This window comes from Panthera uncia (assembly GCF_023721935.1).
Source record: "Panthera uncia isolate 11264 chromosome C1 unlocalized genomic scaffold, Puncia_PCG_1.0 HiC_scaffold_3, whole genome shotgun sequence".
NCBI lineage: Eukaryota > Metazoa > Chordata > Mammalia > Carnivora > Felidae > Panthera > Panthera uncia.
Window position 1 is genome coordinate 30,484,826 of NW_026057584.1, and position 24,453 is coordinate 30,509,278.

The 24,453-nt window shown below is 37.7% G+C and overlaps 1 protein-coding gene across 3 annotated transcripts in view; it reads right to left on the bottom strand.

Annotated features, from left to right (window-relative positions):
* The window catches only part of PARD3B (par-3 family cell polarity regulator beta), a 1,005,179-nt gene that overhangs the window by 149,734 nt on the left and 830,992 nt on the right, over positions 1-24,453 (bottom strand). For all 3 annotated transcript variants that reach the window (XM_049615864.1, XM_049615867.1, XM_049615866.1), the window contains one exon: positions 10,525-10,827. In XM_049615864.1, coding sequence (XP_049471821.1) covers positions 10,525-10,827 — 303 coding nt within the window. The remainder of the gene's footprint in view (positions 1-10,524; positions 10,828-24,453) is intronic.

The following is a 24,453-nucleotide window of genomic DNA, read 5'->3' on the forward strand; positions in this document are numbered from 1 at the left end:
GAAACACTGGCTATGCCAACTTATTACTTGTGGCACCATAGGCAAGTTTCTTAATTTTTCTGAGCTTCCAGTGTCCCATAGGTTATCTACATTTGTTACTTCTGAAAGCTGACAATTTAGTTACAGAAAAGTCTAGCATAATCCCAAGAGTAGGGCTCTCAGAAGACGGAAAAGAAAAAAATTAATGAGAACACCAAGTTTTCTATTCTCTTTCTAAAGCACAAATGTGAACATGACATTCCTATTTCAAGGGTTCCCTGTTGCTCTTGAACTAGAGACTGAATGTTTTATCTTAGACGATAATGACATTTAAAAGTATGGCTTATGTTGACCTTCATTTCTTGCCTCCAGCTGGCCTAATTGACATACCACAGTCTATATATTCTGATACATGTAGTTCCATAAATGCACCATATTTTCTCTTTGGCTCTTTGCACATGCTCTTCTACCTGCTCAATAAATTTCTGCTTAGATTCCTTCAGAGAGCCTTCTTTGACCACCCAGATCTGCATTCAGTGCCCCTCTCAAGTGCTCCTATAGCATCTTTGGCCAACCCTTATTATAGCATACCACCATTAATATTACAAAATATCAGCTGTATACCTCAAGAGGACAGAAGACTATATTCTGTTCTATTCTTTTGTGTTATTTATATGTGTAAAGAAATTCTGCACACTCCCTCCCACCTCCTCTTGGTAAACTGGGTAAGTTAGATAAATATATCTTAAGGATCAGGTCATTTGTTTGAAAAACAGTTAAATCAGTGCTTAAATGACAGCTTTAAGAAAGAAGAGTAACCCTTTGGCAAGCATTCCTCAAACGTGTCCACTTACTACCAGTGGTTGAAGATGGCAAGGGGGTGGCGGTCTTGCAGATGGATGGTCACTAAGTACTAACCCCCCTGGTCTAGCTCATGTATAATAAAGGAGAAGGTTATCTACATTTGTCACCCCTGGAAGCTGACAACTTAGGCAGACACAAGTCTAGCATAATCCCAAGAGTAGGGCTCTCAGAAGATGGAAAAGAAAAAAATTAATGAGAACATCAAGTTTTAAAGAGAGGGGATGGAGGAAAGTAGAGTTAATGGTATGTCAGTTACTATTAGCACTTATCTGGTCATAGAGATTCTTTCATTAAGAGATTTCTCATTATTGTTTAAAAGTCACTTAAAAATTGATGGTAATATGTTCTAAGGAAAAAAACGGATTGCTTTGTTCAACTGATGAATTTTAACTCTCTATGGAAACGGCATTTGTCACTGGCATTCCCAAAGTAAAATGAGATCGCTTTGGCTCTGTTTGTAGAAACTAAAAACACATCTCCAAGTCATCTACTGTATTTATTGTTCAAGTCCCTGCACACAGTCTCACAAAACTGTGAGTCAGAAATGAGACCAAAAAGCCGTTAAACTAAAATAAAAGGAAAAGGAAAAATCACTAGAAAGGGGTTGGGGACAAACACCAACAGAGGCATGAGCTGTGTATGACTGAGTCATGCCTCCATGAAGTGCCAAATCTCTGGAATCAAGAAACTAGATATCAATTATTCTGCATTGTTCAAATAGCACAAGATATTTTCACACCCAGCTGTTCACACCTGGCTAGGAAGCTTTCCTACTAACACACTTTCTATCCTTCATCACCCTGATCTTAGAATTTCCCAAAACATACTTTTCAGTGGTTATGAAAACCAAGAATGTATGTCCCCCACCTGCTTTACTCAAGTGATATTAGAAGTTACTCAGACTGATATATTTTGGTCTCAGCTATAAAAGAGGGTCTACATAATAAGGATAGCCTCCCACAGGAAGTTAATAATATATTTGAACAGAGTGCAGTGTAGCATTAATCTATAACTTTTGCATTATTAATGGAAGTGAAAAACAAAGCAGAAAAGTCATCTAGGGGTAATCTGTTTGTGGTAGACGCAACGGGATGGCTCCCTACAAGCTACTTGCAACTCCTTTCTCTCTTGTCTTTGTTTACTGAGGATGAAATACTATGTCTCAATATCCTCTTGAACCTGGAAGAGACTTTTGAATATAGTTTTTCCTATTGAGAAAGTGTTGGGGTCTTCTGGGAAATTTTTTCAAAGGGATGGACTTGACTGGCATATTCCATTGGCTATTTGTGCCTTTCTTCTTTGAAAGTGGACATGAAGCCTACAGTTGCAACAGGGTTCTTAGAATCATGATGTAACATGGAAAAACAATCTAACTACTGGGGAAAACAGAGGAAAAAAATGGAAAGAAGTCACTAATGAGGCCTGAACCACCTAAATTCTTTAAAGGGTGAAAGAAATGTATCAGTTGAATTTTTGGTTGTTTACAGCCAAATGGGATAGGACTTCTGGAGCTCACAGGAACTGGGCTTGTCATATTCAATAGTCAACTATTGAGTTCAAGTGGGAACTAAACAGATTCAAGTAGCAGGAAGATAACGTTAGTTCTGATGGCAAGCTTAGGGACATCTAATGAGGTAGGTATGATTTTTAACAAGCAGTTGACAAAGTAGGTAAGTGTGTAATAGCTATGCTCTTCACATGATGGATGTGAATCTGTGAATCTGTGGCAAATGACTGATCTAAAAGAATCTGAGCCATTTTCTAGTTTTCATGCCTTTTAAACCCTTGTTTTCTTTTCTGTCTCTACTTTTTAATTCTTATGATTGAAATACAGCAGCGAGAGTTTTGGATGGGATTAGGAATTAACTATCAACCATGTGACCATGAAACAGATAGAATCTAACAAGTTCCTAAACCCAGGACTTCAGGGGTCAACAGCTAGATATAATCAATCACCTTCCTAAATAGTTGTATTTAGTTCAATAACTTTCTTTATAGCCCAATAATATATAATATCATCCAATAATATGTAGTCTAATGACCTTATTAAATAATTACAGTCAATATTTATTAAACCAGGCACTGGGATAATTTCATTTATTCCACAAACAATCCCATAGGAAATAGGGTATACTCATTTCTTCATTTTACAGTGAGGAAACTGAGGCTTTGAAAAATTAATACATTTGAACCACGTTCCTAGAAAGACCGATACACCATCTCAGGTCTTTCCCAAATTGAATGCATATGTAATTCCATAATTTTTATAATATGTCCTTTATGTACCTCTATTCTAGTGGAACACATCATACTTTAATTATTTGTTTATGAGATTGTTTCAGCTGTTAGACCAAGTTCCTTGAGGGTAAGGATAGTTTCTAAACTTCTTTGTGTGATCTATGGGCTACAACTCAATGAAAGTGTCCTACAAGCATTGGTGAATACGTGTTGGGAATCAAGGCTGCTTAACTGGGATATTGAGGAGCTGTGTGCCGTTGACCACCTTAATTTCACAGCTGCAGTATATTAGTCAATAAGTATTTAATATGCAGATATTAAGTGCCTAGTATTATACTGAACCACAGAAAGGTCTCATTTTGCATAATTAAATCTAAATGAACATATTGTGTGTGAATATCTGGAAGAGAAAAAAAGCTGTAGGATTCACCAAGAACAAGGAATTCCCTTTCTTGTCAGGGTTACTTGATTGGTAAATCAAGGGTTTCTCACAAACACAGTGTACCTCAATATCACTAAAATATTTTGACAAAGTCTTCCACAATGTTCACAGATGAACTGGAGAATGCACACTAAATAATAGTAGACTGGGTTAATAGTTAACTGAACATCCCAAAGAGTGTTGATTAATGGAGGTCTTGAGTGATGAGTTGCAGGGATTATACTTGACATTGATCAACGAGCTCATCAATGACATGGATGAGTCCACAATGATTAAGTATGAGGATGGTATAAACCAAGGAAGGATAGCTAATATATTAGAGGACAAAAATCAACACCTTAAAATATCTTTATTGGCTATAACAATGGGCTAAATCTAACAAGCAAATATTTAACTAGGATAAGGAGAGTATCTTTTGTTTAAAGAAATAACTGTACAAATATAGGATTTTGCACAAAATATTTGGGAATATTTGGCTTGATAGAAACTCAAAATAGACAGTGATAGGGCTTTTAGTTAAAAAGTGCACTATAAGCCAATAATGACAGCTTATATAAAAATTAGGGCTGCATTAATAAGTACTATGAATTAAGATCAAAAGATGCCAGAGTCCCATCGATTTTCTATGCCTTTTTTCCCCCACTGTATCTTAAATATGGTGTCCAGTTCTCCATGCCATGCTCATCAGAAGGCAATCATAAATTCAACAGATTTGAAAGCACTCAGAATATGGCTACCAAGAAGGCTACAGGTATGGGTTATAATTTAAATGACTAGTGCAGCTAGAGGAATTTATACTAAATAAATGATCACATTTCTCAAGGCTATGTGCTTGTTTCCTTCATCCTCATAAGTCCAGGTCTAAACACAGAGTCTGGAACATATTTAGAGCTCAGTAAATGTTTGTTAATGAAGGTGGTCATAACAGTCACTTCAAATATCTGAAGGAAGAACTACTAATGAGGCTTAGATTCTGTGTCCAGGAAGGTAAATTCAGGATTTATAGTAAATGTTGCATGGAGACAGCATTTGGGTAGAGACAAAGTGAGCACTTCTACATCAATTAGAGTAATCTGAAAGAAAAAAAGGATGTCTCATGAATTTTTGTCCCTGTAAGGAAGACAATATGGGTGAAATGACATCTGGTGAGGGATTTTGTGGAGAAGATGCCTCTGATGGATGGGATGTGAGACTTGACCCCCTAAAGTCCCATTCAACTCTAAGATTCTGTCAAATGATTCATTCATTCATTCTAAAACTATTTACTGAGTGCAGATTGATCTAGGGACTGAGGAGATGATGGTGAACCAAGGCATGCAAGGTCCGTATCCTTATGGAGCCTGGAGTTGAGACCAGTGGTCTCCAAAATGGGCTGTGTGTATATCTGAAGTGAGAATGAAAATAGAACCATTATTCATGGCCAAAAAAATCTCATTCTTTCATTAATTCCTATATTTTATAATATAATCTATAATGCATAGAATATCATTAGTAGGGTAAGTACGAATATATCACTTAGAAACAAATGCACACATTTTGAGGAGTAACACCCAAAAGTATTTTTACTGTTAGGGTATGTGATCAAAGATATTTGGCAACCTCTAGTAAAGAATGTCAAGGAATCATGTGAATGAATGCAAAACTGCAGCCGTGTCAGTCCCTTACATGCCTGGGACTATTCTAAACTCACTCAAATACAAAGCCTTAATGTTCATATATTGTGGGAGCCCTCCAATTGCTGGTGTCTCAGTGAGAAACCAACACATTCTACCCCAAGTAGCTGTCAGGCATGTGGAGACAGGACTTAACCCCTGTGGTATTCAAATCCCGAAAGCAGCAGCGCCATGAAAATCCAGTCTGATGATTCTGTCATAGTGATAGGGACTCTGTGTAGCCACCATCATTTAGAGAAGAATCCTTTCTAAGCCAAGTTGTTCTTAGAAAGCCTGAAGATTCAGGGCCAAGCCTTGAGAAGCAGGGAGGTAAAAGCAGAAGCTTGTTGTCCCTATTGGAAAGCCACTGTGGGCCACACATATGACATGTTTCTGTGACGTAGAGAGACATGGACAGATAGAAGTTTTATATAGAGATACCAAAAAATGCAAAATGTAAGATTGTATTTAATCATCATAACATGTAAAGCTGTTATGATAATCCTCCTTTTGCAAATAAGGAGGGGAGGGTAAATTGCCATTTAATAGTAGGTTTAGGCACAGGATGTGTGTCACATTAAGGGGGGCTTTCCCTTCTCTACCCCTGCCCCACATCTCAGGACAGAGTCCAAAATCCCCAGCAAGGCTGTATCATCGGCCTTTTGCCCAGCTCTCGGACCCGCCCATTTTTATCTCTTGCCATTTACTCTCTCACTCAGGTTTCTATTTTATTGAGCTCCTTGTAGTTCCTCTAACATACCATGGTTTTTCTCACCCCTACACCGTTCTCTATGCCTCCCACCCACCAGCTCCAGCTGCAGCAGTTGCCCTGTGTTTCCCATAAGTAGTATGTTTTCACGCTGTGCTCTCACTGCATGTGTACATCCTTGTAGCCTCCACTGGACTGTAAGCTCTAGAAAGGTACCCGTCTTCCTCCTTGTTCCCTGATGAACTCTCAGGTTTGTTGAATTACATGCATGAAGATGAGACACAGCATCTCAGAAAAGTTAACTCACTGGAAATCATGCAATACTATCTGGAAGAGGATTGAACTCAGGTCAGTGTCATTCCAAAGCCCGAGATTTAACCTGCCATTAGCATGCCGGGAGACTAAGGGGTGCCAATCCACCTATCTGGTTTCCTTAAGTAGGAAATGAGAGTATTGGTCTATATAGTGGTGTGGGGTAGGGAAAAGAAGACTGTATAACACAAAGGAATCTAGAATAAAGTCCTAACTCCGTGCTATGTGTGTGACATGGGCAAGTCATTCAACTTTTCTAGGCCTCAGTTTCTACAATGATAATGTTAGAAAGTTATTCTGGATGGCCGCTGAATTCTCTGGTTAACTCTGAAATGTGCTTGACCCTTGAACAACACTTGCTTGAGCTGTGTGGGTCCACTTATACACAGATTTTTAAAAAAGAGTACAGTACTCTAAATGTATTTTCTCAACATTTTTCCCTCTAGCTTACTTGGTTATAAGAATATAGTATGTAATACATATAAAATATAAAATGTGTTAATTGGATATGTTATTGGTAAGATTTTTGGTCAACAGTAGGCTGTTAGTAGTTAAGTTTTAGGGGAGTCAAAGTTGTACACAGATTTTCAACTGTGTGGGGCTCAGTGCCCCTAACCCCTGAATTGTTCAAGGGTCTATTGTACTATTATGTAAGGAACTTCAAAGCTGCAACCTTTTCCATCTTTTTTAAAAAATGTTTACTTATTTATTTTGAGAGAGAGAGAGAGAGAGAGAGAGAGAGCAAGTGCATATGTGTGTAAGCAGGGAGGAGTAGAGAGAGAGAGGGAGAAAGAACCCCAAGCAGGCACTGCACCGTCAGTGTGGAGTCTGACGTAGGCTCAGTCTCCTGAACCGTGAGATCATGACCTGAGCCAAGATCAAGAGTTGGACGCTTAACCAACCGAGCCACCCAAGCACGCCCCCACTTTTCCATCTTATAACATCAATGCTCTCTTTATCACCAACCTTGCTACGTTCTTACCACCTTATCAATTCTCATCACATTGCAATTTCTCTCTGCTCCTATCTAGCTGCTGAAATTGTTCTAAATTAATTGAAGACCTCTTAATGGCTATTTCCTAAATCCTCTCTTTATTTCTCTTTTTACTGATCTCTCTGAAGTATTTGGAAGCCTCACTTCTCTGGTCTCTGCTAAACATCTTTCTCTTAGTTTGAAACCAAAGTTTTTGACTTTCTTATTTTCTCCTGTATCCAATGCCACTTTCTTATTCCTATGCCCTTCCCATCTTCCAATGCTGTAATCATATTTTAATTTGTCTCAGAGTCTAACCATCTTCCATTTTGTCTGCCATCAAACTGGCAGAGCTATTTTCTCCAAGTACAAAACTATCAGCTCACTCCCCAATTATGACACTTGATGGCTCCCACTGTCCATGGGATTAGCCAATATATAAATACCTATTGCACACATCTTCCATTCATCCTCTGGAACCCTGCGTGGACACTATGATTTAAGTATAACTTCAGAGCCCTTCTTATCACAGATTTCCAGACAGCTACTACCAATCAAGAGATGTGAACATAAGATAGAACCTATTCATTTATAACATGGCTCTAACCTGCTTTCCAGACTCACTTCCTATTCATATTACTTTCTTTCCCATCCAAACTCCATGTTCAGGATACTTCTGAACTTCCCTACTATGCCATGCTGTTTCAGGCCACTTTAACCTTGTATGTCCTAATTCTTTTATAGAAGAAAACAATTTTTCTACTGGATGGAGTCAATATTTACTAATCTTTCTAGAGTCAGTCCAAATATCACTTCCTTTTGAAGACCCTTCCTGACCGGCAGAGTTAGAAAAGCTTCCTCCTCTATTTACATTATGTTGCAACGATCTATTTCCATACGTGTTGATCTCCTTCTAACTAGAATACGACTTCCTCTGGACTGGGGCCATTTCTTAGTCATCTTTGTATCTTCCCTAGAACTTACTACAGTAGCTGGAACACAGTAGATGCCAAATGAGTGTCTGTTGAATGAAAGACCAGAGATGACAAAACGAATGACATGCCTCTAACTGTACATAAGGGTAGGTTTGCAACTCATGGTTCCTGCTAATAGACACTCTCCTCGTAGACTCGCCTGGTTCCAGGCATATCAGGAAAGTTGAGAATTTCACTGATAAAGGACAATAATAATAATAATGATGATGATGATACCAGGTAGTGTTATCGAGTACTTATTGTGTGCCAAGACAAAAACTGCTTGTTTTAACACTTAAAGAACAGGGAGCAGAACAATCTTTAGATACAACGAAAGAGAAGAGCAGAATAAAGATAATTCTGGTATAAAGAGTCATACTTTGATCTATTATCCAAAAATATGACAAGTGACTGAAACTCCACTGAAGACAGAGCTTCAGATCATTTATTAATACAATGGGGTCAGAGCGAAAGGAAAGACTATCACCTATACATATCTCTGGGTTGGGGAGTAAATAATATTTTTTCATATTATTCTACACTGGCTACAGTTAACATTACCCTAAGAAATTTATTTACCGGTCAAATCTCAATGGTGAAAATTGGCTTAGGATAGAGTCTCTTTGTATTCCAAAGAATAACCATAAGATCTGGGGAAAAAAATAAGCGTGTGGGGACAACAATTTGGAAAGTTAGTGCTGATTGTTGTGTGCTCCTTTTTAGAGGCTTACAATGCATATTAGCATATTGGGGATATGAAGACTGTAGTAAGAAAACTTGCTCAGTGTGGCTTAACCCAGAATTCTTCATACGCATTTGGCCAGTGAACTTTTTTTTAATAGAATGCCTCGCGTTAATTTCCATGGAATTAGTACAGGGGAATATTGGCTTTGGAGGTTCCTAGAAACAGGCCCTCTGTGCTGGGATTCTAGCAGTGGACGCATGCAAAGGGGATTGCTATGAAGACCAGTTTGATTTAGGGAAAGTGAGATTGGTTTGGTCTGGGCCAGAGGAGGCTCATGAGTGGTATTATCATTTACATGATAAAAATTCAGCCGTATATGAAAGCTTAGGAGAAAAGGCCAACTCTTAATCAGTTGTTTGAATTAACAGTTTAGTTATCAGGGCTGTCTCACACAGTCATAGGAATTTATATTTTCATTTTATCCCAAAGAAAAACTTGACCATCTTTCTTTAATACTATCAACCTGGAAGCTTGACAGTAAGGATTAAAAATTGCTCCTTCCTTCCCACTTGGTTATTGGAAAGGCTCTGAAAGGTAATCAGTCTTGTGAAGCTACACTTTACAGTCTGCATAAAAATGCCATGATTTCCCTTCCTCTCCCCAACCTAATTGAAAGTGCATAATATCACCCAGCTGGGGAAATGTAAACGGTAAACAGATGCAATATATCATGCTATCACACAAAAGCTGGTTACTAATAGGGACTGGGTGGTTGTCAGGACCAAAAGAAATCTGGAAAATAAGTCTTTTTTTCATCTAGAATGAGAGTTCTTTGTGTCCGCCACCCTTCCCCCTTACCTCCTCCCTCCAGAATTCAAGCTACAGCCCCATTAAACCAAGGTCAGTCAACTCGTTCCTTGTGCGTGTAATTCCAGGGGTCACCTAACAATGTATATTGACTAAAACTCTCTTATATCAGCGTTTCAAGAGATGAGACATTTTATTTTTGGCAGGAGGTGGGCTTGAAATCATCTTCTTTCCTACCTACTTCAATTGTACTGACAGATGGTCTTATTATCTCTTTCCTTAGCTGCTAAGCCTAAAGATCCTTGGCCTTGTCACCTCTTATCTTTCTCTACTTCATCAAACTTCTATTGCTAAGATTATCTCCTTTTCTACCTCTGATCATCCATGAAAATCTATACAGGATCACATTTTCCTTGAGTGTAAAATCCCAACCTTACTTTTCAAGGTCCTCTGCACCTGTGCAGCTGTCTGTAATTCTAGCTCCATTATACCTACACAGAAGTCACCATTCTCTTCTCTGACTCCTCACCTCCCAGGGTCAGGCCATCTTCCTGAATAAGTCTTTCACAGTAGGACTTTTAGGAGACAGGTAAGTGTCCCTCCAAGTTTTCATCATTAGTCCTCTGTCACAATATTCATTCAAAAACTGCTCTCTGTTGCACCATGAACTCAATGACTGCTATCCATTCATGCCGCCTTATAACTGGCTATTTGGTTTTATTTTTGATGGCTGATACCTTACGGGCAGGTCAAAGCATAGCTCTTATCAAGAGTCCTATGCCATTTCAGTTTTAATAGATTAAAAGACATTTTTATCTGCTTCAGCAGTAGAGATGATTTGAAACTTACTGAATTAAAACTGTATTTGTCTTCTAGTAAGTTATATTACCTGTCAACTGGCATCGGTGGATGGTATGGTTTGTTGACTTTGGCATAGAGACCCTCTAAGTGGTCTCTCTCTGGAGACAGTGGACGGCCATCCCGTGGGTAACCCAATGGTCCAGCCCGAGGTGGAGATGGTGACCTGTAGACATTTGCTGATGCACATGGTTCCCGGAAGTGGTTCACTCTGGCGTAATTGGGGTCCATTTCATCATCGTCCATATCATGCAGTGATCCAATTCCACCAGTAGCATAATCAATAAGACCTCTTGCCTGCTTTTCCCTTAGCTCCTGGTGTTTTGCTCCAATCCTGAAAAAAAAGTAGAACACGTAGCAGAGACATATGTGAATTTCATGTTGTAATATGATAGACTCTCCTGAATCTATGTTGATTCCTCCTAATCAGTCACTTAGCTGTTACTCTCCTGTTAACCCAAATTCACACCATGTAGAAATGCCAACAGAATATCCATGGGGTTAATTTTTTATCTCTGACTTTTATTTGTTGCGGGTCTTTACTTCTACAGCAATGCTATAGGTATTTTGACATCTTGCCCACTGATGACTGGGCTGATAGCAGAGTCAGAGGCTGATTTTCATGAAAATTCCCTTCCTACAAATGGGATGTGCCTGGGGGAACAGTACATCTGTGGTGTGATATTATGGAAGTCTTCCTTGGGAGAGGGATGCATGTTAAAGAGCCCATCAGAATCGTATACTTTGGCTGTGATTTCACCATTTGGTACCCTAGAATTCTAGTGTATTCCTTTAAGGAAAAGAGCTTAGCAAAATTGATTTAAATATGAAAAAGAAATACAGAGGCTTTCTGGTCACTAAAAGCAGTGGGATCAGAGGTAATTTATGAGAGATTCTAAGTTTTTTGGTTACACAAATGGGGATCATTGTGCCTCATTATATAGGGGCTAGGGACAGAGTAAAATAGTGAAGAAATTAATAGGCTCCTGACAGAGATGAATTGGCACATATAAGTGAATTAAACATTACTGGCAGAATTCCACAGCGCTCAAGCCTTAAGTGATATTACAAAATGCTACTACTAATCAGTGTGCTGTGTAGACTGCTGGCAATGGAAGCAAAAAATAAACCTAGGTGGATTCCAAATCCATCTGAATTTTAAGAATGTGACATTTAATCTGGAAAGTGTTAGATCAGCTCTCCTGAATTCTCAGTTGCGTGTTAAAACGCAAAGGTCACTGTGGCATCTTATTGGACAATGGTGATCTGATGGTGTCAGGAGGTGCACCGTGCTAACGAGGAACGAACGGAACCTTACATCACTGGGCAAACCCAGTGCACTGCATGCATACAGGACGGGAGAAGCCAGGCGATGCTGGCTCAGGCAGCAAAAGCAAGAACTCAAGAAATGATGGGGACAAGCCTGGGCTCTGAGAATATGAGAGGGCCGCGGGCTAGAAGTGAAAGATCTGTACATGCCTGGGTACATTTATAGAAAGCTTGGATGAATTAAGAACAAAACAAAACTGAACTCTCTCGGTATCTTCTCTTCAAGCAAAAACACCTATGTTTGCACGTGGCAGCTAGCTTTGTTTATTACCTTTATCTTTCAAGGCATTTTCTCTTTTGGCAGAATGGTTTCCCTCCTTCCCCCTACCCAGTGGAGAGAAGGCAAGGAAAAAAAACAACAACATAAAGAAGAAGAAGGTAGAGGACAAAAATCCAGCATCCATCCCCAAGTCACAACAGATGAAAATAAATGTCAGGATACATTGCTGCATATCTCTTTTGACTAGGTCAGATCATGTGCCCTACACATAAGTAATTAGAAGAATTTATATTTTTGTAAAGAGGAGCTTGAATCTCCAAGGGATTCTGAATGAAGATGAAAGGGAGATTACACGGTAGGGTACCTGTTAAGAAGGCCTGCCAGTCCCCTTTCAATGCAGGTTAGTCCTAGGTTCATGGATGTTTGTTTTGAATAATTTTTTATAAAGAAGATAACTCGCTCTATTCTGCAACAAAACTGTCCTCTCAGGGACAGTGCAGACGGGATTATCAGAGAACATTCGCTGCACTATGATGATAGGGATGAATTTCCATGGCAAAGAGAGCGCAGGACATCAATAAAGTCAGGGGGTGGGGTTCTGTGTGGTTACCATGCCTCCTAAGTGCGATGCTTTCATGAGATTTCATGAGGAATCATTCAGTAGAAAGATGAACATCTCATGGAGGCTGCATAAAGCTCCACTTGTGCATTAATGAAAGAAGAAAACAGCAAGCGTGATTTTTAAAAGTCACAGAAATAGAACACCGGTATCTGTGCCCCTTATCTCATCGCTTCCCTTTCTTAGAGGTTTTCTCATTAATTAGACTCTGGGTATGGAAAGATTCTCAGATGAAAAGTACTCTGTGTATGCAAAGCAGTATTTTATCTTGTATTTTTTCTTTCTGAAACAAAACTAAATTTCTCCATGATCCTCTCTGCAACACTGTTTCAGTAACTAATTTCATATTAATCACTCAGTAGGTGAAATAGCAATTTCTCTGAACCGTCATTATTATGCCATATGTCAGGGTCTCTCCATGTGGGGGAGGACAAGGCAATCTGAAAAGGGGTGTATGGAGGCAGAAGAGACTCTGTCCAGAGAGAAATGTCAAGGAAATGGATTTTTGTTTTGTTTTGTTTGGTTTGGTTTGTTTTTGGTAGTTCTGACCTCTCTCTGCCCTAATTCGGTGTGAGAATTCTAATTGTTTATTATCATTTCCACTTAGAGGTCTTCATATCACTGGGACCTCAACCTGTTAAAATATCTATTTTTCAAAATAGCTCTTGATCATATGTCCTTTTTATTGGATGGTACCATCGGCTTTCCCATTCTCCCCAGCACAGTGCCTTTGAATTATTTAAATTTCTTCTCTCTCTTTCCTTGCAAAAGCATTGTTGTTTCTTGTTTCCATTATAACTCTTGGATACCCTCTTTTGTTTCCATTTCTTTCACCAAACTCTAGTATTCAGGCTTTATATTGCCTACCTGTGTACTGTCCAATATGGTGGCCACTACCACATGATGCTATAAACATTTAAATTAGAATTAACTACAATGAACTGAAACTTAAAATTCACTTTCTCAGTTTCATAAACCACATTCCAAGTGCTCTATAGCCACATGTGGCTCATGACTACTATACCAGACACTGTAGATAGATATAGACTAATTCCATTATTGCAGAATGTTTTATTGGACTGTGCTAGCCTAGATTATTCTAACATTTTTTTGGTGTATTATCTTATAATGCTTTAATCTCTGCCTTATAAGACTGCTGGATAAGCTTCCCTAAAGACCATTTACATCATATCTCTGTCAGATCAAGGATCTCTAACAATAGATTATAGTAAATGATGGAGTAAGAGTATGGTTACTTTATTTCCCTCCCTCAAACTCTAAATGAACAAGCAAATTGAGAAATTGGGAAGGAAATTTCATCTACAGTAGAACTAGAAAATGACCATAATCTTACACCATGCAATGAAATTTGGACTCACCCCAAAAGAGGGAGTACATCAAGAGCTGATACATGCCTCTGTCTCTAGCAGGGTACACATTTCACTGAAAGTAAGATCCAGAGTCCAGACGACTACAGACAACAAACTTTCATTCAGAAAAAATATAGTTTGAAGGCCAGTGTAAGATCCTGGAATTGAGGGGTAAATCTTTGCGAGGTGCCGACTTAAGCTTGGAGGAGAGGTGGAGCTAGAAGATTGATATTTCCTCTGGGACATATATTTTGTCCTACACTGAAGAACCTTCATGGAGTAAAAGGAGAGAAGAGAAAAGAAGCTCCAACCTATTTTGTAGCTGAAAGGCAGAATTAGCAGAGCAGAGATAAACAAACACAAACTCATCAAAATAAAACCAATAATCTAAGAGGCTTCACTAAGGAAGCTGATCTCTTTCAAATTGATCTGCTCTCCCAAAATGGAAGACCATAGAAAACAAGCCCCCCGGGCATGCACCCAGCGGATGTGGCAAGAAGATATTTTGGAAGAACATATGGAATTGAAGCTACCTACCAGTGACCTTAGATCTCTACGCCCTCCATGTTCGCTAACACTATATTTAAAAGTATTATTTAAACACTATATAATATGAAATTAATTTAATGGGTCATAACAAGCTTTTGAAAAATTAAATACGATAAAAGAGAAAATATTAGGGGTTATTAACGCATGTAGTATGCATAAGTATTATTTCCAGAAGGAGAAGAATCAAGTCTTCTAAAAATTCAGGCAAACTGAGGCTAGCCTCAAACATAAATAAAGCCCAATGAAAAACATTCTCAAACATTTCAAAACTCAAGGGACTATAGCTTGTTGACCTGTTGTGAAAAACTACTTAATAATTATAATCAGTCAACCAAAAATTGAATCAAAACGAGGAAGTCAACTCAATAAAGCTGTGGAATGACAGGTGTGATGGTGAGCAGGACCTTAACCTCACATTAAGGGTAAACATTTGTAGCAGCATAATTATGGAAAAACACAAATATGATAAACGCTGGCAATATAAACATGATAATCATTAGTGAAAGTCAGAAATCAATAAGAATGTTAGGAGACAGTGTATTCATTCCCTCACTTTTTAGAGCAGGGATCAGTAGTTACTGCTGAAAGTTGATAAATCAGGAAATAGAGGATGTGGTATATACTAAATATTACTACAAGAAAAAGCTACTCAAACAACAAATTATCAGAAGAGGGATGGACAAAACAAAACTCCGACCATACAGAACCTAGAAAACAGGAGAAGCTGTAAAAAAGAGTAATATAAAATCAGATGACTAGATTTATCTTTTATGACAATAAATGAAAATGGAATAAATGTCTTTATTGTAACTAAGGAATCCCAGATCTGATAAAAAAGAAAAACATAGTACATGCTATCAAAATAGTGAAAAATGAAGAGTCGCCTAAATGTGCAGTAACAGGGGACTAGGAAAGACATATGATGCAGCTAAAAAAATATGAGCATACTATTCCCATACCAAAAGGAAATAAGATATACATATGGGCCAAGATAGATATAGATATTTGTATTATATATTACATATTCTTGCATATACATAGAAAATGTCTGGAAGGATACAAAAGAATTTCCTAACAGTGATTGCTCTGGAAAATGTAATTGGAGGCACACTATCTGAATTTTTATACCATATATTTTTAGGATAATTTAAAATATTTAAAAAATATAAAAAAGTCCCTTACAACTACATACTGACTGTCATAGTGAATCAAAACTTTAAAAAAAAATTTAAACAGGCAATAGCAGGCATCCTTTGTCTTGCAAACCTGATTTTTCATGATTCCATTATCAACTCAGTTATGACAATTTTTTTCAAATTACTGTTCATTGAACATTTGTTTGGTCCCTTTCAAATCAACTGCTTTTGCCTAGAGTACCCATTCTCCATTAATCAAATCTTTGACTAGATTTTTTCTAGAATAAAAACTCTATTCATTTAAAATTCATTTAAACTCATTTACAGCTCCATATTGAGCTCCACAATTCCCCTCTTCAACTCATATATCCAGTAAATTCTCTATTAATCTGTAATTGTTACATATTATTTTGTAAAAAAAATAAAAATAAAAATAAAAAAATAAAATGAAAAGAGTTTTGTTTCATTTCTAGACATTTTGCTTCCAGAACTAGACTATAAGCTCCTTGAGGGTCCTGTGAGTTCTCTTTCTGTTAATTTTGGCTGAATAACTGATTTATCACTCAAACTTACTGATAGTAGATCATATAGTAGAAATAAAAAAATAAAAGAAAAATTCTCAGTCCTCAACTCACTGTCAGGGAGATACACGCAAGTAACTACAATTCAGCGGGAAAACAAAGATACTGCATGTTCAGAGGTCAGAGTCAATTCAGCCTCGGGGTTCTGAGGGAAAATCATGAAGGTGGTGCCACATGGACTGGATTTTTATTTAAGTTTATTTATTTTTTTGAGAGAAAGAGAGAAAAGGAGCAAGCGGGGGAGGGGTAGAGACAGAGGGAGACAGAGAGACTTCCAAGAAGGCTCTGTGCTATCAGCGTTGAGCCAGAAGCAGGGCCCAAACCTACAAACCATGGGATCATGACCTGAGCTGATTCCAGGAGTTAGACACCTAATCCAGGGTCCCCCATGTGAACTGGATTTCGCAGGAACCTGTCCACCTTGTTCCAGGAGGACAGGAGAGATATAGAAATGGTATGAGGTTCTCCAGTGAGAAGGAAGGACCCAAGTAAAAGGGCATGGAAGTGCATGATTTATTTCATGCTGGGGGGCAAGTCTGATGTGCAACAGACTGGTTTGAGTCATCCACCCATACTTCTCCCACAAAAGGAACACATTTAGTAGGCAGTATTGGCAAATTTCTTTAAGGTTGATGTAACATGAGTTTAATATTTAAAGTTTTGATGAGGAAAGTCCTATTATGCCTTTTTTCATTTGTTGTATAATCTTTCATTATAAAAGGAAATAATGATACAGAAAGTCATGCAAAACAAATCTATGGATCTAAGAGCTGCTCTAAAGCAAACATGATTGCAACTATCAGCTGAGGTCAAGAAATTGACCTTTGCGGGATAAGGTCTCCATAGGGTCTCTCTTCACAACTACAGCCATATTTCTACATTACATATGTATCTCCTTTCTTCCACATTAAGAATCTTGCTCCTCAAGACACAGGGAATACTAGAACTAAATATCCCATGATTACAACTTGCTCTACTCTGTATTACATATATAACAGTTTCAGAATAGCAATACCAAATACTACCACTAACAAAATGATTATAAAAAGAGTTAAACTTCTCTTTTCCATATGTTCTTTCTGTCATCCCTACATTTTTGTAGCTGTATCACATCTACATTGTTAAAGCATATAGCAGCTACATACTGTCATTAGTTCAGCTTTCATTTAATCTTAGCTCTACAAATAACTAATTAATATATTAAAATAAATACATATTTAATAAAGACCAAAAGTCGTGAATGATATGCCAATGAATATGCAGTTATCTACTGGATTCCTCAGGAAGAACTCATGGAACAGTGTTTCTTCAGTTGATAACAGTATGTCTTTTATACTTCACAGCCACATTTTCTGTATATAAAATTATCTACCTTTCCACTTGAGTATTTAAATATGTGACATCATTTTCTTATGACAAAATGCTGCTATTGGAAAAGTTGGATGATAATCTAATTTTATTTCTCTTATAAATTACTTACTCTTTTTGCTTATCTTGTCAAATTCTTTTCTTTGAAGTCCAATGATCTTACTAGAAAAGTCATTCTGGGTGGATAATGCTTTCAATATATACTTATAAGTGTACTGCTTCTATCAGCAAAGTTTTCTTGAATTATAGTTTTTATCGTTAATGTCGTAGGATACAAGTTGCACATAGAAAAGTCAATTGTATTTGTACGTACTAGTAGTGAAGAGGTACTCAATAAAATCAAGAAAACAATACCATTTAAAGTAGGATTAAAGAACATTACAAACTTAAGAATAAATTTAACAAAAGATGTGCAAGTTCTCTGCACTGAAGACAACAAAATACTTGTGAGACAAATTAAAGAAGATCTAAGTAAATGGAAAGTTCTACCTTGTTCATAGAGCAGAAAAGTCAATATTGCAAAATGTCAATTCATCCAAATGAAGAGATTAACATCTTTCCAATCAAACCCCTATCAGGTTTACTTTCCAAAAATTAACAATGTGATTTTAAAATTGATTTGGAAAGTTAAGGGCAAAGAACAGCCAAAATAATTTTGAAAAATAAGAATAAGTTTGAAGATTTACACTACTATGTTTAGGACTTACTATAAAGCTTCAGTAATCGGGGCAATGGTTAGACAAATAGACAAATGGGATAGAAGGCAGAGTCCAGTAATATACCCACACGTATTTGGTGAAGTGATTTATAACAAACATAACAAAACAATTTGATTTAGAAGGGATAATCTCTCAGCAAGTGGTGCTGGAAAATCTCTAAGGGAAACAAGAACTCTGGTGCCTGCATTATAGTATAACAAAAAACAATCCAAGATGGAAGATAAGCCTGAACAGAAGGGCTACAACAATAAAGCTACTAGAACCAAATAAAGGAGAATATCCTCACAACCTTGGGGTAGGCAAATAGTTCTTGAAAAGGACACAGAAAGCATGGGTCATAGAAGAAAAATTGGTTAAGTTGAACTTCACCAAAATTAAAAACTTCTCATTAAAAAGCATGAGGAAAATGATTGGCAAATGAGAGAAGACATTTGTGACACACATATCTAACCAAGGATTTATATAAAAAATACTAAAAGTACTTGCAACTTAGTAACAAAAGGAAAAATGACCCAATTAGAACTGGGCAAAAGATATAAACAGATACTTTACAAAGGAAGATCTAGAAATGCCTACTAAGCAAATAAAGATACACTGAATGTTAGAAGTCATTAGAGAAAGGCAAATTAAAGCCACAATGAGATACCCTTATCAAAATGAAGAAGAATGACAACACCAAATGTTGGAAAAGATGAGGAGCATCCAGAACTTTTGTACACAGCTGTTGGAAAATAACAGAATCCTTTTGGAAAAAGATCTGGGAGCCCCTTATAAAACTAGACATGCACCAAAGCTGTGACCTAACAATTCACCTCTCAGATACACAAGAGAAACCATAACAGAGGTCCACAGAAATCCTTAAAGAGTGTGTGGTAGCAGCCTTATTCATCATGGCAAGAAATGGAAATAACTCAGATGTCCATTAGCAGGAGAATGGATAACCAAACAATGATGTGTTCATATGACAGAGTGTAAATCAGCAATAGCAACAACAAAAAAATAAGCTACTGAATTAACAACAGGGATGAATCTCAAAATTATCATGCTCAGTGAAAGAAGCTGAATATACACACACATAAACTTACTACCTGATTTCAATTGTAAGAAATTCTAGCTTAGGCAAAGCAATCCTATGGTGATAGAAATGAGATCAGTTGATTCCTGAAGTGGGGGATGCACTGAACAGGGAAAGGCATGGGAATGGGAAGCATTCTTGGGTGAGAGAAATATTCTGTATCTTGAAATACATTCATCAAAATAGAATACATTCTTCTGTTGGGGCACCTGGGTGGCTCGGTCGACTGAGCATCTATCTGACTCTTGATTTCGGCTCAGGTCATGATCTCACATCGTGATCTCACAGTTTGTGAGATCAATCCCTGTGCTGTCCATGCAGAGCCTGCTTGGGGTTCTCTCTCTCCCTATCTTTCTGCCCTTACCCTGCTCACACTCTCTCTTTCTCTCAAAATAAATAAACTTGAAAAAAAAGGAATACATTCTTTTGTTTATATGAGACTTATATATTTCACTGTATGCAAATTATAGCCCAATTAAAAAAAACTTAAAACAGAAAACAAAATTAAAGCAAAAAATGCCAATGACGCTATTTATACCTTTTAAAATAAATGTGATGCAGGGTGCCTGGGTGGCTCAGCCGGTTAAGCGGCCAACTTCTGCTCAGGGTCATGATCTCACAGTCCGTGGGTTCGGGACCCATGTCAGGCTCTGTGCTGATGGCTCAGAGCCTGGAGCCTGCTTCAGATTCTGTGGGTCTCTCTCTCTGTGCCCCGCTCCCCCCCCCCCGCCCCCCGCTCCACTCTTTCTCTCTCTCAAAAATAAACATGAAAATAAATAAATAAATAACTAAAATAAACGTGATGGAACCTAACAAATTAGAACTGGTCAATTCTAAGTTTACTTATATATAATTCTTTCTCTTTTAAAGACATTACCTAAAAATAATTGTTATCATAACAAATTAAGACAATTAAGACAGTGATTGCTGGGAAAATATTTTAACTGCGTAAGGAAACACATCCTCTTTTCAAGCAATTTGAACACTTCTAAAGTACCAATTTATAAGCCAGCTATTGATTTTGATAAGTATGTATCATTCTTATTGATCCATAAACACATTCTCCAAAGACCAGACAACTTGTTTTGAGTCTATTACAGGTTTCTGCATTCATCATTCAATAAATGTTTATCGAGCACGTACATGTTTTAGGTTTTGTTCTTGATGCTGAGATTGAGCACTGCATAGAAATCCTTGCCTTTATAGAATTTATACTCTAGTCAGGGGAGGCAGAAACAGGCAACAAATTAACCAGGTAAAATAAAAAATAATGTCAGATGGCAATAAGTGCTATAGAGGAAAATAAAATAGGGAAAGGTGCTAGGAATGTTAGGGGATAGAGTGGCAAGGTTACACATTTAAATATGTGGTAGGGTAATATGTGGAAATATTAAGTTAAAGGCTTGAAGAGGAGGGTAAAATGTTCACAAATAATTGGGGAAGTATATCTCAGTCAGAGGGGACAGCAAATACAAAGGCCCTGAGGCAGGCAAGGAGGTCAATGTAAGAGAGTGAGGAGTCAGAGGGCCAGGGAGGAAATTAGAGCCTAGATCATGTAGGGCCTTGACGTCCATGCTAAAGCCTTTGGCCTTCACTCTCAGTGAGGTAGGAAGCCAATGGCACGTTTCAAGCAAAGAAGCCATATGATCTGACTACATGTTAAAGGAAATCTCTTTGACTGCTATAGCTGGGAAGGTTGTGGGGGTGTGGGGTGAGAAAAAAGCCATGAAGACCAGTTGGGGGTTATCAGAATAACCCAGATGAGAGATGGTGGCTTGGATGAAGGTGTAGCAGTGGAGATGGTAAGAACTGGTTGGATCTATGAGCTAAAAATAAAACTGAATTTTTAAAAAAATCGTATAAACAAGATTGTTCTTCAAACACTCCAAATCAGGGAGGTTAGCAAAGAAGAGCCGATCCTAGCTCATATTTCATCTATCCAGCAGGAAGAACATATATCAATAGTATTTATGATGAATTTTCCCATGATTATAGAACTCACTTCTCACAAGGCACACAAGTCTCAATTTTAGAGATGAGGAAACTGACGTTCAGAAAGGTTAGGTGTTTTGTCAGAGACTGTATATTTGGTAAGTGGCAGGAAATAGAGTTTTGAATTCCACCTAGGTGCTTGACTTCAGTATGAATGTTTCTTTCATTTACATTAGGTACAAACAATCTAAACATGATCACATTACAGTTTTTTTCATGTTTGTTTATTTTTGAGAAAGAGACACAGAGTGTGCGTGGGGGAGGAACAGAGAGAGAGAGGGAGATACAGAACCCAAAGCAGGCTCCAGGCTCTGAGCGGTCAGCACAGAGCCCGACACGGGGCTCGAACTCACAGACTGCGAGATCATGACCTGAGCCAAAGTCAGATGCTCAACCGACTGAGCCACCCAGGTGCCCCTAAACATGATCACATTTAAAAAATGTATATAGTGAAAGTTTTCAGCTACCCCAAAGTACACAGTATAGTACAATGAACCTCCATATACCTATTATCCCGTTCTTTGTTCTATAATTAAAGATGTTCCCATATTTTTATCTAATTTTTCTTTAAAAATTTGTTTTTAGCTAAGTATTTTGAAGGCAAATCCCAGTCACTTATTCTCTGTATACTTCAGAAAACATATCACAAAAAATCATTAACATTTTATAACAACGATGCCATTATCCACTTGAAAATTAACAATATTCCTTAATGTCATCTAAAAACCTAGTTCATAAACGAATTTCCCCGAGTGCCTAAAAAATGTCTCTTTCTCAGTGGATTTATTTGGACCAGGCTCCAAAAACTATCCACACATTACATCTGCTTACGTCTCTTAAGTCTCATTTCCTGTAAAGAACTATATTCTTTTTCCTTTTTAATTGTTCCATGCCACTGAATTGTTGCAGACACCAGGCAGATTGTCCTGTAGGTGGTCCCGCATGCTAGATTTGTTTGCTTCTTTGTGTCGTGATTAAACTTATTCTTCCACTCCCCACATTTCCTGTTTATGAAAAGTACTTCCAGATCAGCAATGCCTGGTGATCTTTTTGGTGATGGTGGAAACGTTCTATGTATGTGCTGTTTAATACAGTAGCATGTGTGGCTACTGAGCACTTGAAATGTGGCTAGCGTGACTAAGGTACAAAGTTTTTTTTATTTTTATTTTTTTAAGTGTTTATTGATTTGTTTTTGATGGGGAGGGAGGGGCAGAGAGAGAGGGAGAGAGAAAATCTGAAGGTAGCTCCATGATGTCAGCACAGAGCCCGATGTGGGGCTTGAGCTCACAAACTGCAAGATCATGACCTGAGCCGAAACTGAGTCAGATGCTTAACCAACTGAGCCACCCAGGCACCCTTAAGCTTTAAAGTTTTAATTTTAAGTAATTTAAATATAAATATTACACGTGGCTAGCAGCTGTTGTATTGGGCAGTGTAGCTGAACACTGAGTTTCAGGTTCAACTTTTGGTGGGAAAGGGTACTGTGGTCAGTTGAATGTTGGTCCCCCAAAAGATGTGTCTACCTGGAGCCTGTTAATGTGAACTTACAATGAAGTTTGATTACCCTGAATTACAGAGTATGGGGAGGCAGAATTAATGCTTAATTCTTTTTAATTGCTAAGTTTTCAGAGGAAGCGGTTAGTACCCTAGCAATTCCAATGGTGAGCAATGGTTTGTTAGACATCTTTTTGGGGGAAATGAAAGGCTGTGAGTCTCATTATGAACTCACATTCAAAGACAATACGTATTTAGGGTTTTCAATCAATTGCATTCCTTACTCTTTTTTCTTGCACACATTACCCCATATTTAGTAAATGGAAACTGCTTTATGTTGGCTCCTTTGTCCTTTTGGCTGGACCGAATTGTCTGTGATAGCTTCTTTGCTTTCTGACAAATAAGTTGTCCCAGCTTCATGTTGAGTATCTTGTATTCCTACCTTGGAAGCAGCCATTTCCCCCAGGAACTCATTCTTTCTAGTGGGATGTGATATCCAGAGAACACAACCTGGGCTCTAGGAAGTTCACGGCTTCTGTGCCTTTCCTTCCTTCCTTCCTTCCTTCCTTCCTTCCTTCCTTCCTTCCTTCCTTCCCTCCCTCCCTTTTTTATATACCAGTAAATTTGTTTTAATTTATTTTTAAAAATTCAAGTTACTTAACATACAGTGTAGTATCAGTTTCAGGAGTAGAGCCCAGTGATTCATCACTTACATATAACACCCAGGGCTCATTCCAACAAGTGCCCTCAATGCCCATCACCCATTTAGACCATCTTCCCACCTATCTTCCCTCCAGCAAGAGGGAAGTTTGTTCTCAGTTTGTTCTCTCAGTTTGTTCTCTGTATTTAAGAGTTTCTTATGGTTTGCCTCCCTCTCTGTTTTATCTTTCCTTCCCTTCCCATAGCTATGTTCATCTGTTGTGTTTCTTAACTTCCACATATGAATGAAATCATATAATATTTGTCTTTCTCTGCCTGACTTATTTCACTAAGCATAGTAGGGCACATGCCCCCCAAATATAGCAGCACTATCAACAATAGCCAAATTATGGAAAGAGCCCAAATGCCCATTGACTGATGAATGGATAAAGAAGATGTGGTTTTATATCTACAATGGAATACTGCTTCTGTGCTTTTTCCATGGACAGAGCTAGGAGATATGTCTTTTAAAAAAAAAATTCAAGTTCATACTGCACTTTCCAATTGAAATTTAACATTACGGAATCCTTACTTAACTTTTAAAAAGTTTATATTTGTTTATTTCCTATAAATGAAAAACCTTGATTCTTAATACTACTGACAAAATTATTTGTGTTATCATATCCCTAATTTAAAGCACATACAGTCTTAAAATAATGCCAGTATTACTAAAATACCATTGAATGAAGTTCAAGATGTTCACCATTTCTTGTTAGAACATATCCCACTGATTATGTAGAATAAAAATGCTGTATTCTATCATTCCTTTATTTTTTTTCTGAGTCATTATGCAGCCAATTTGTTTCATA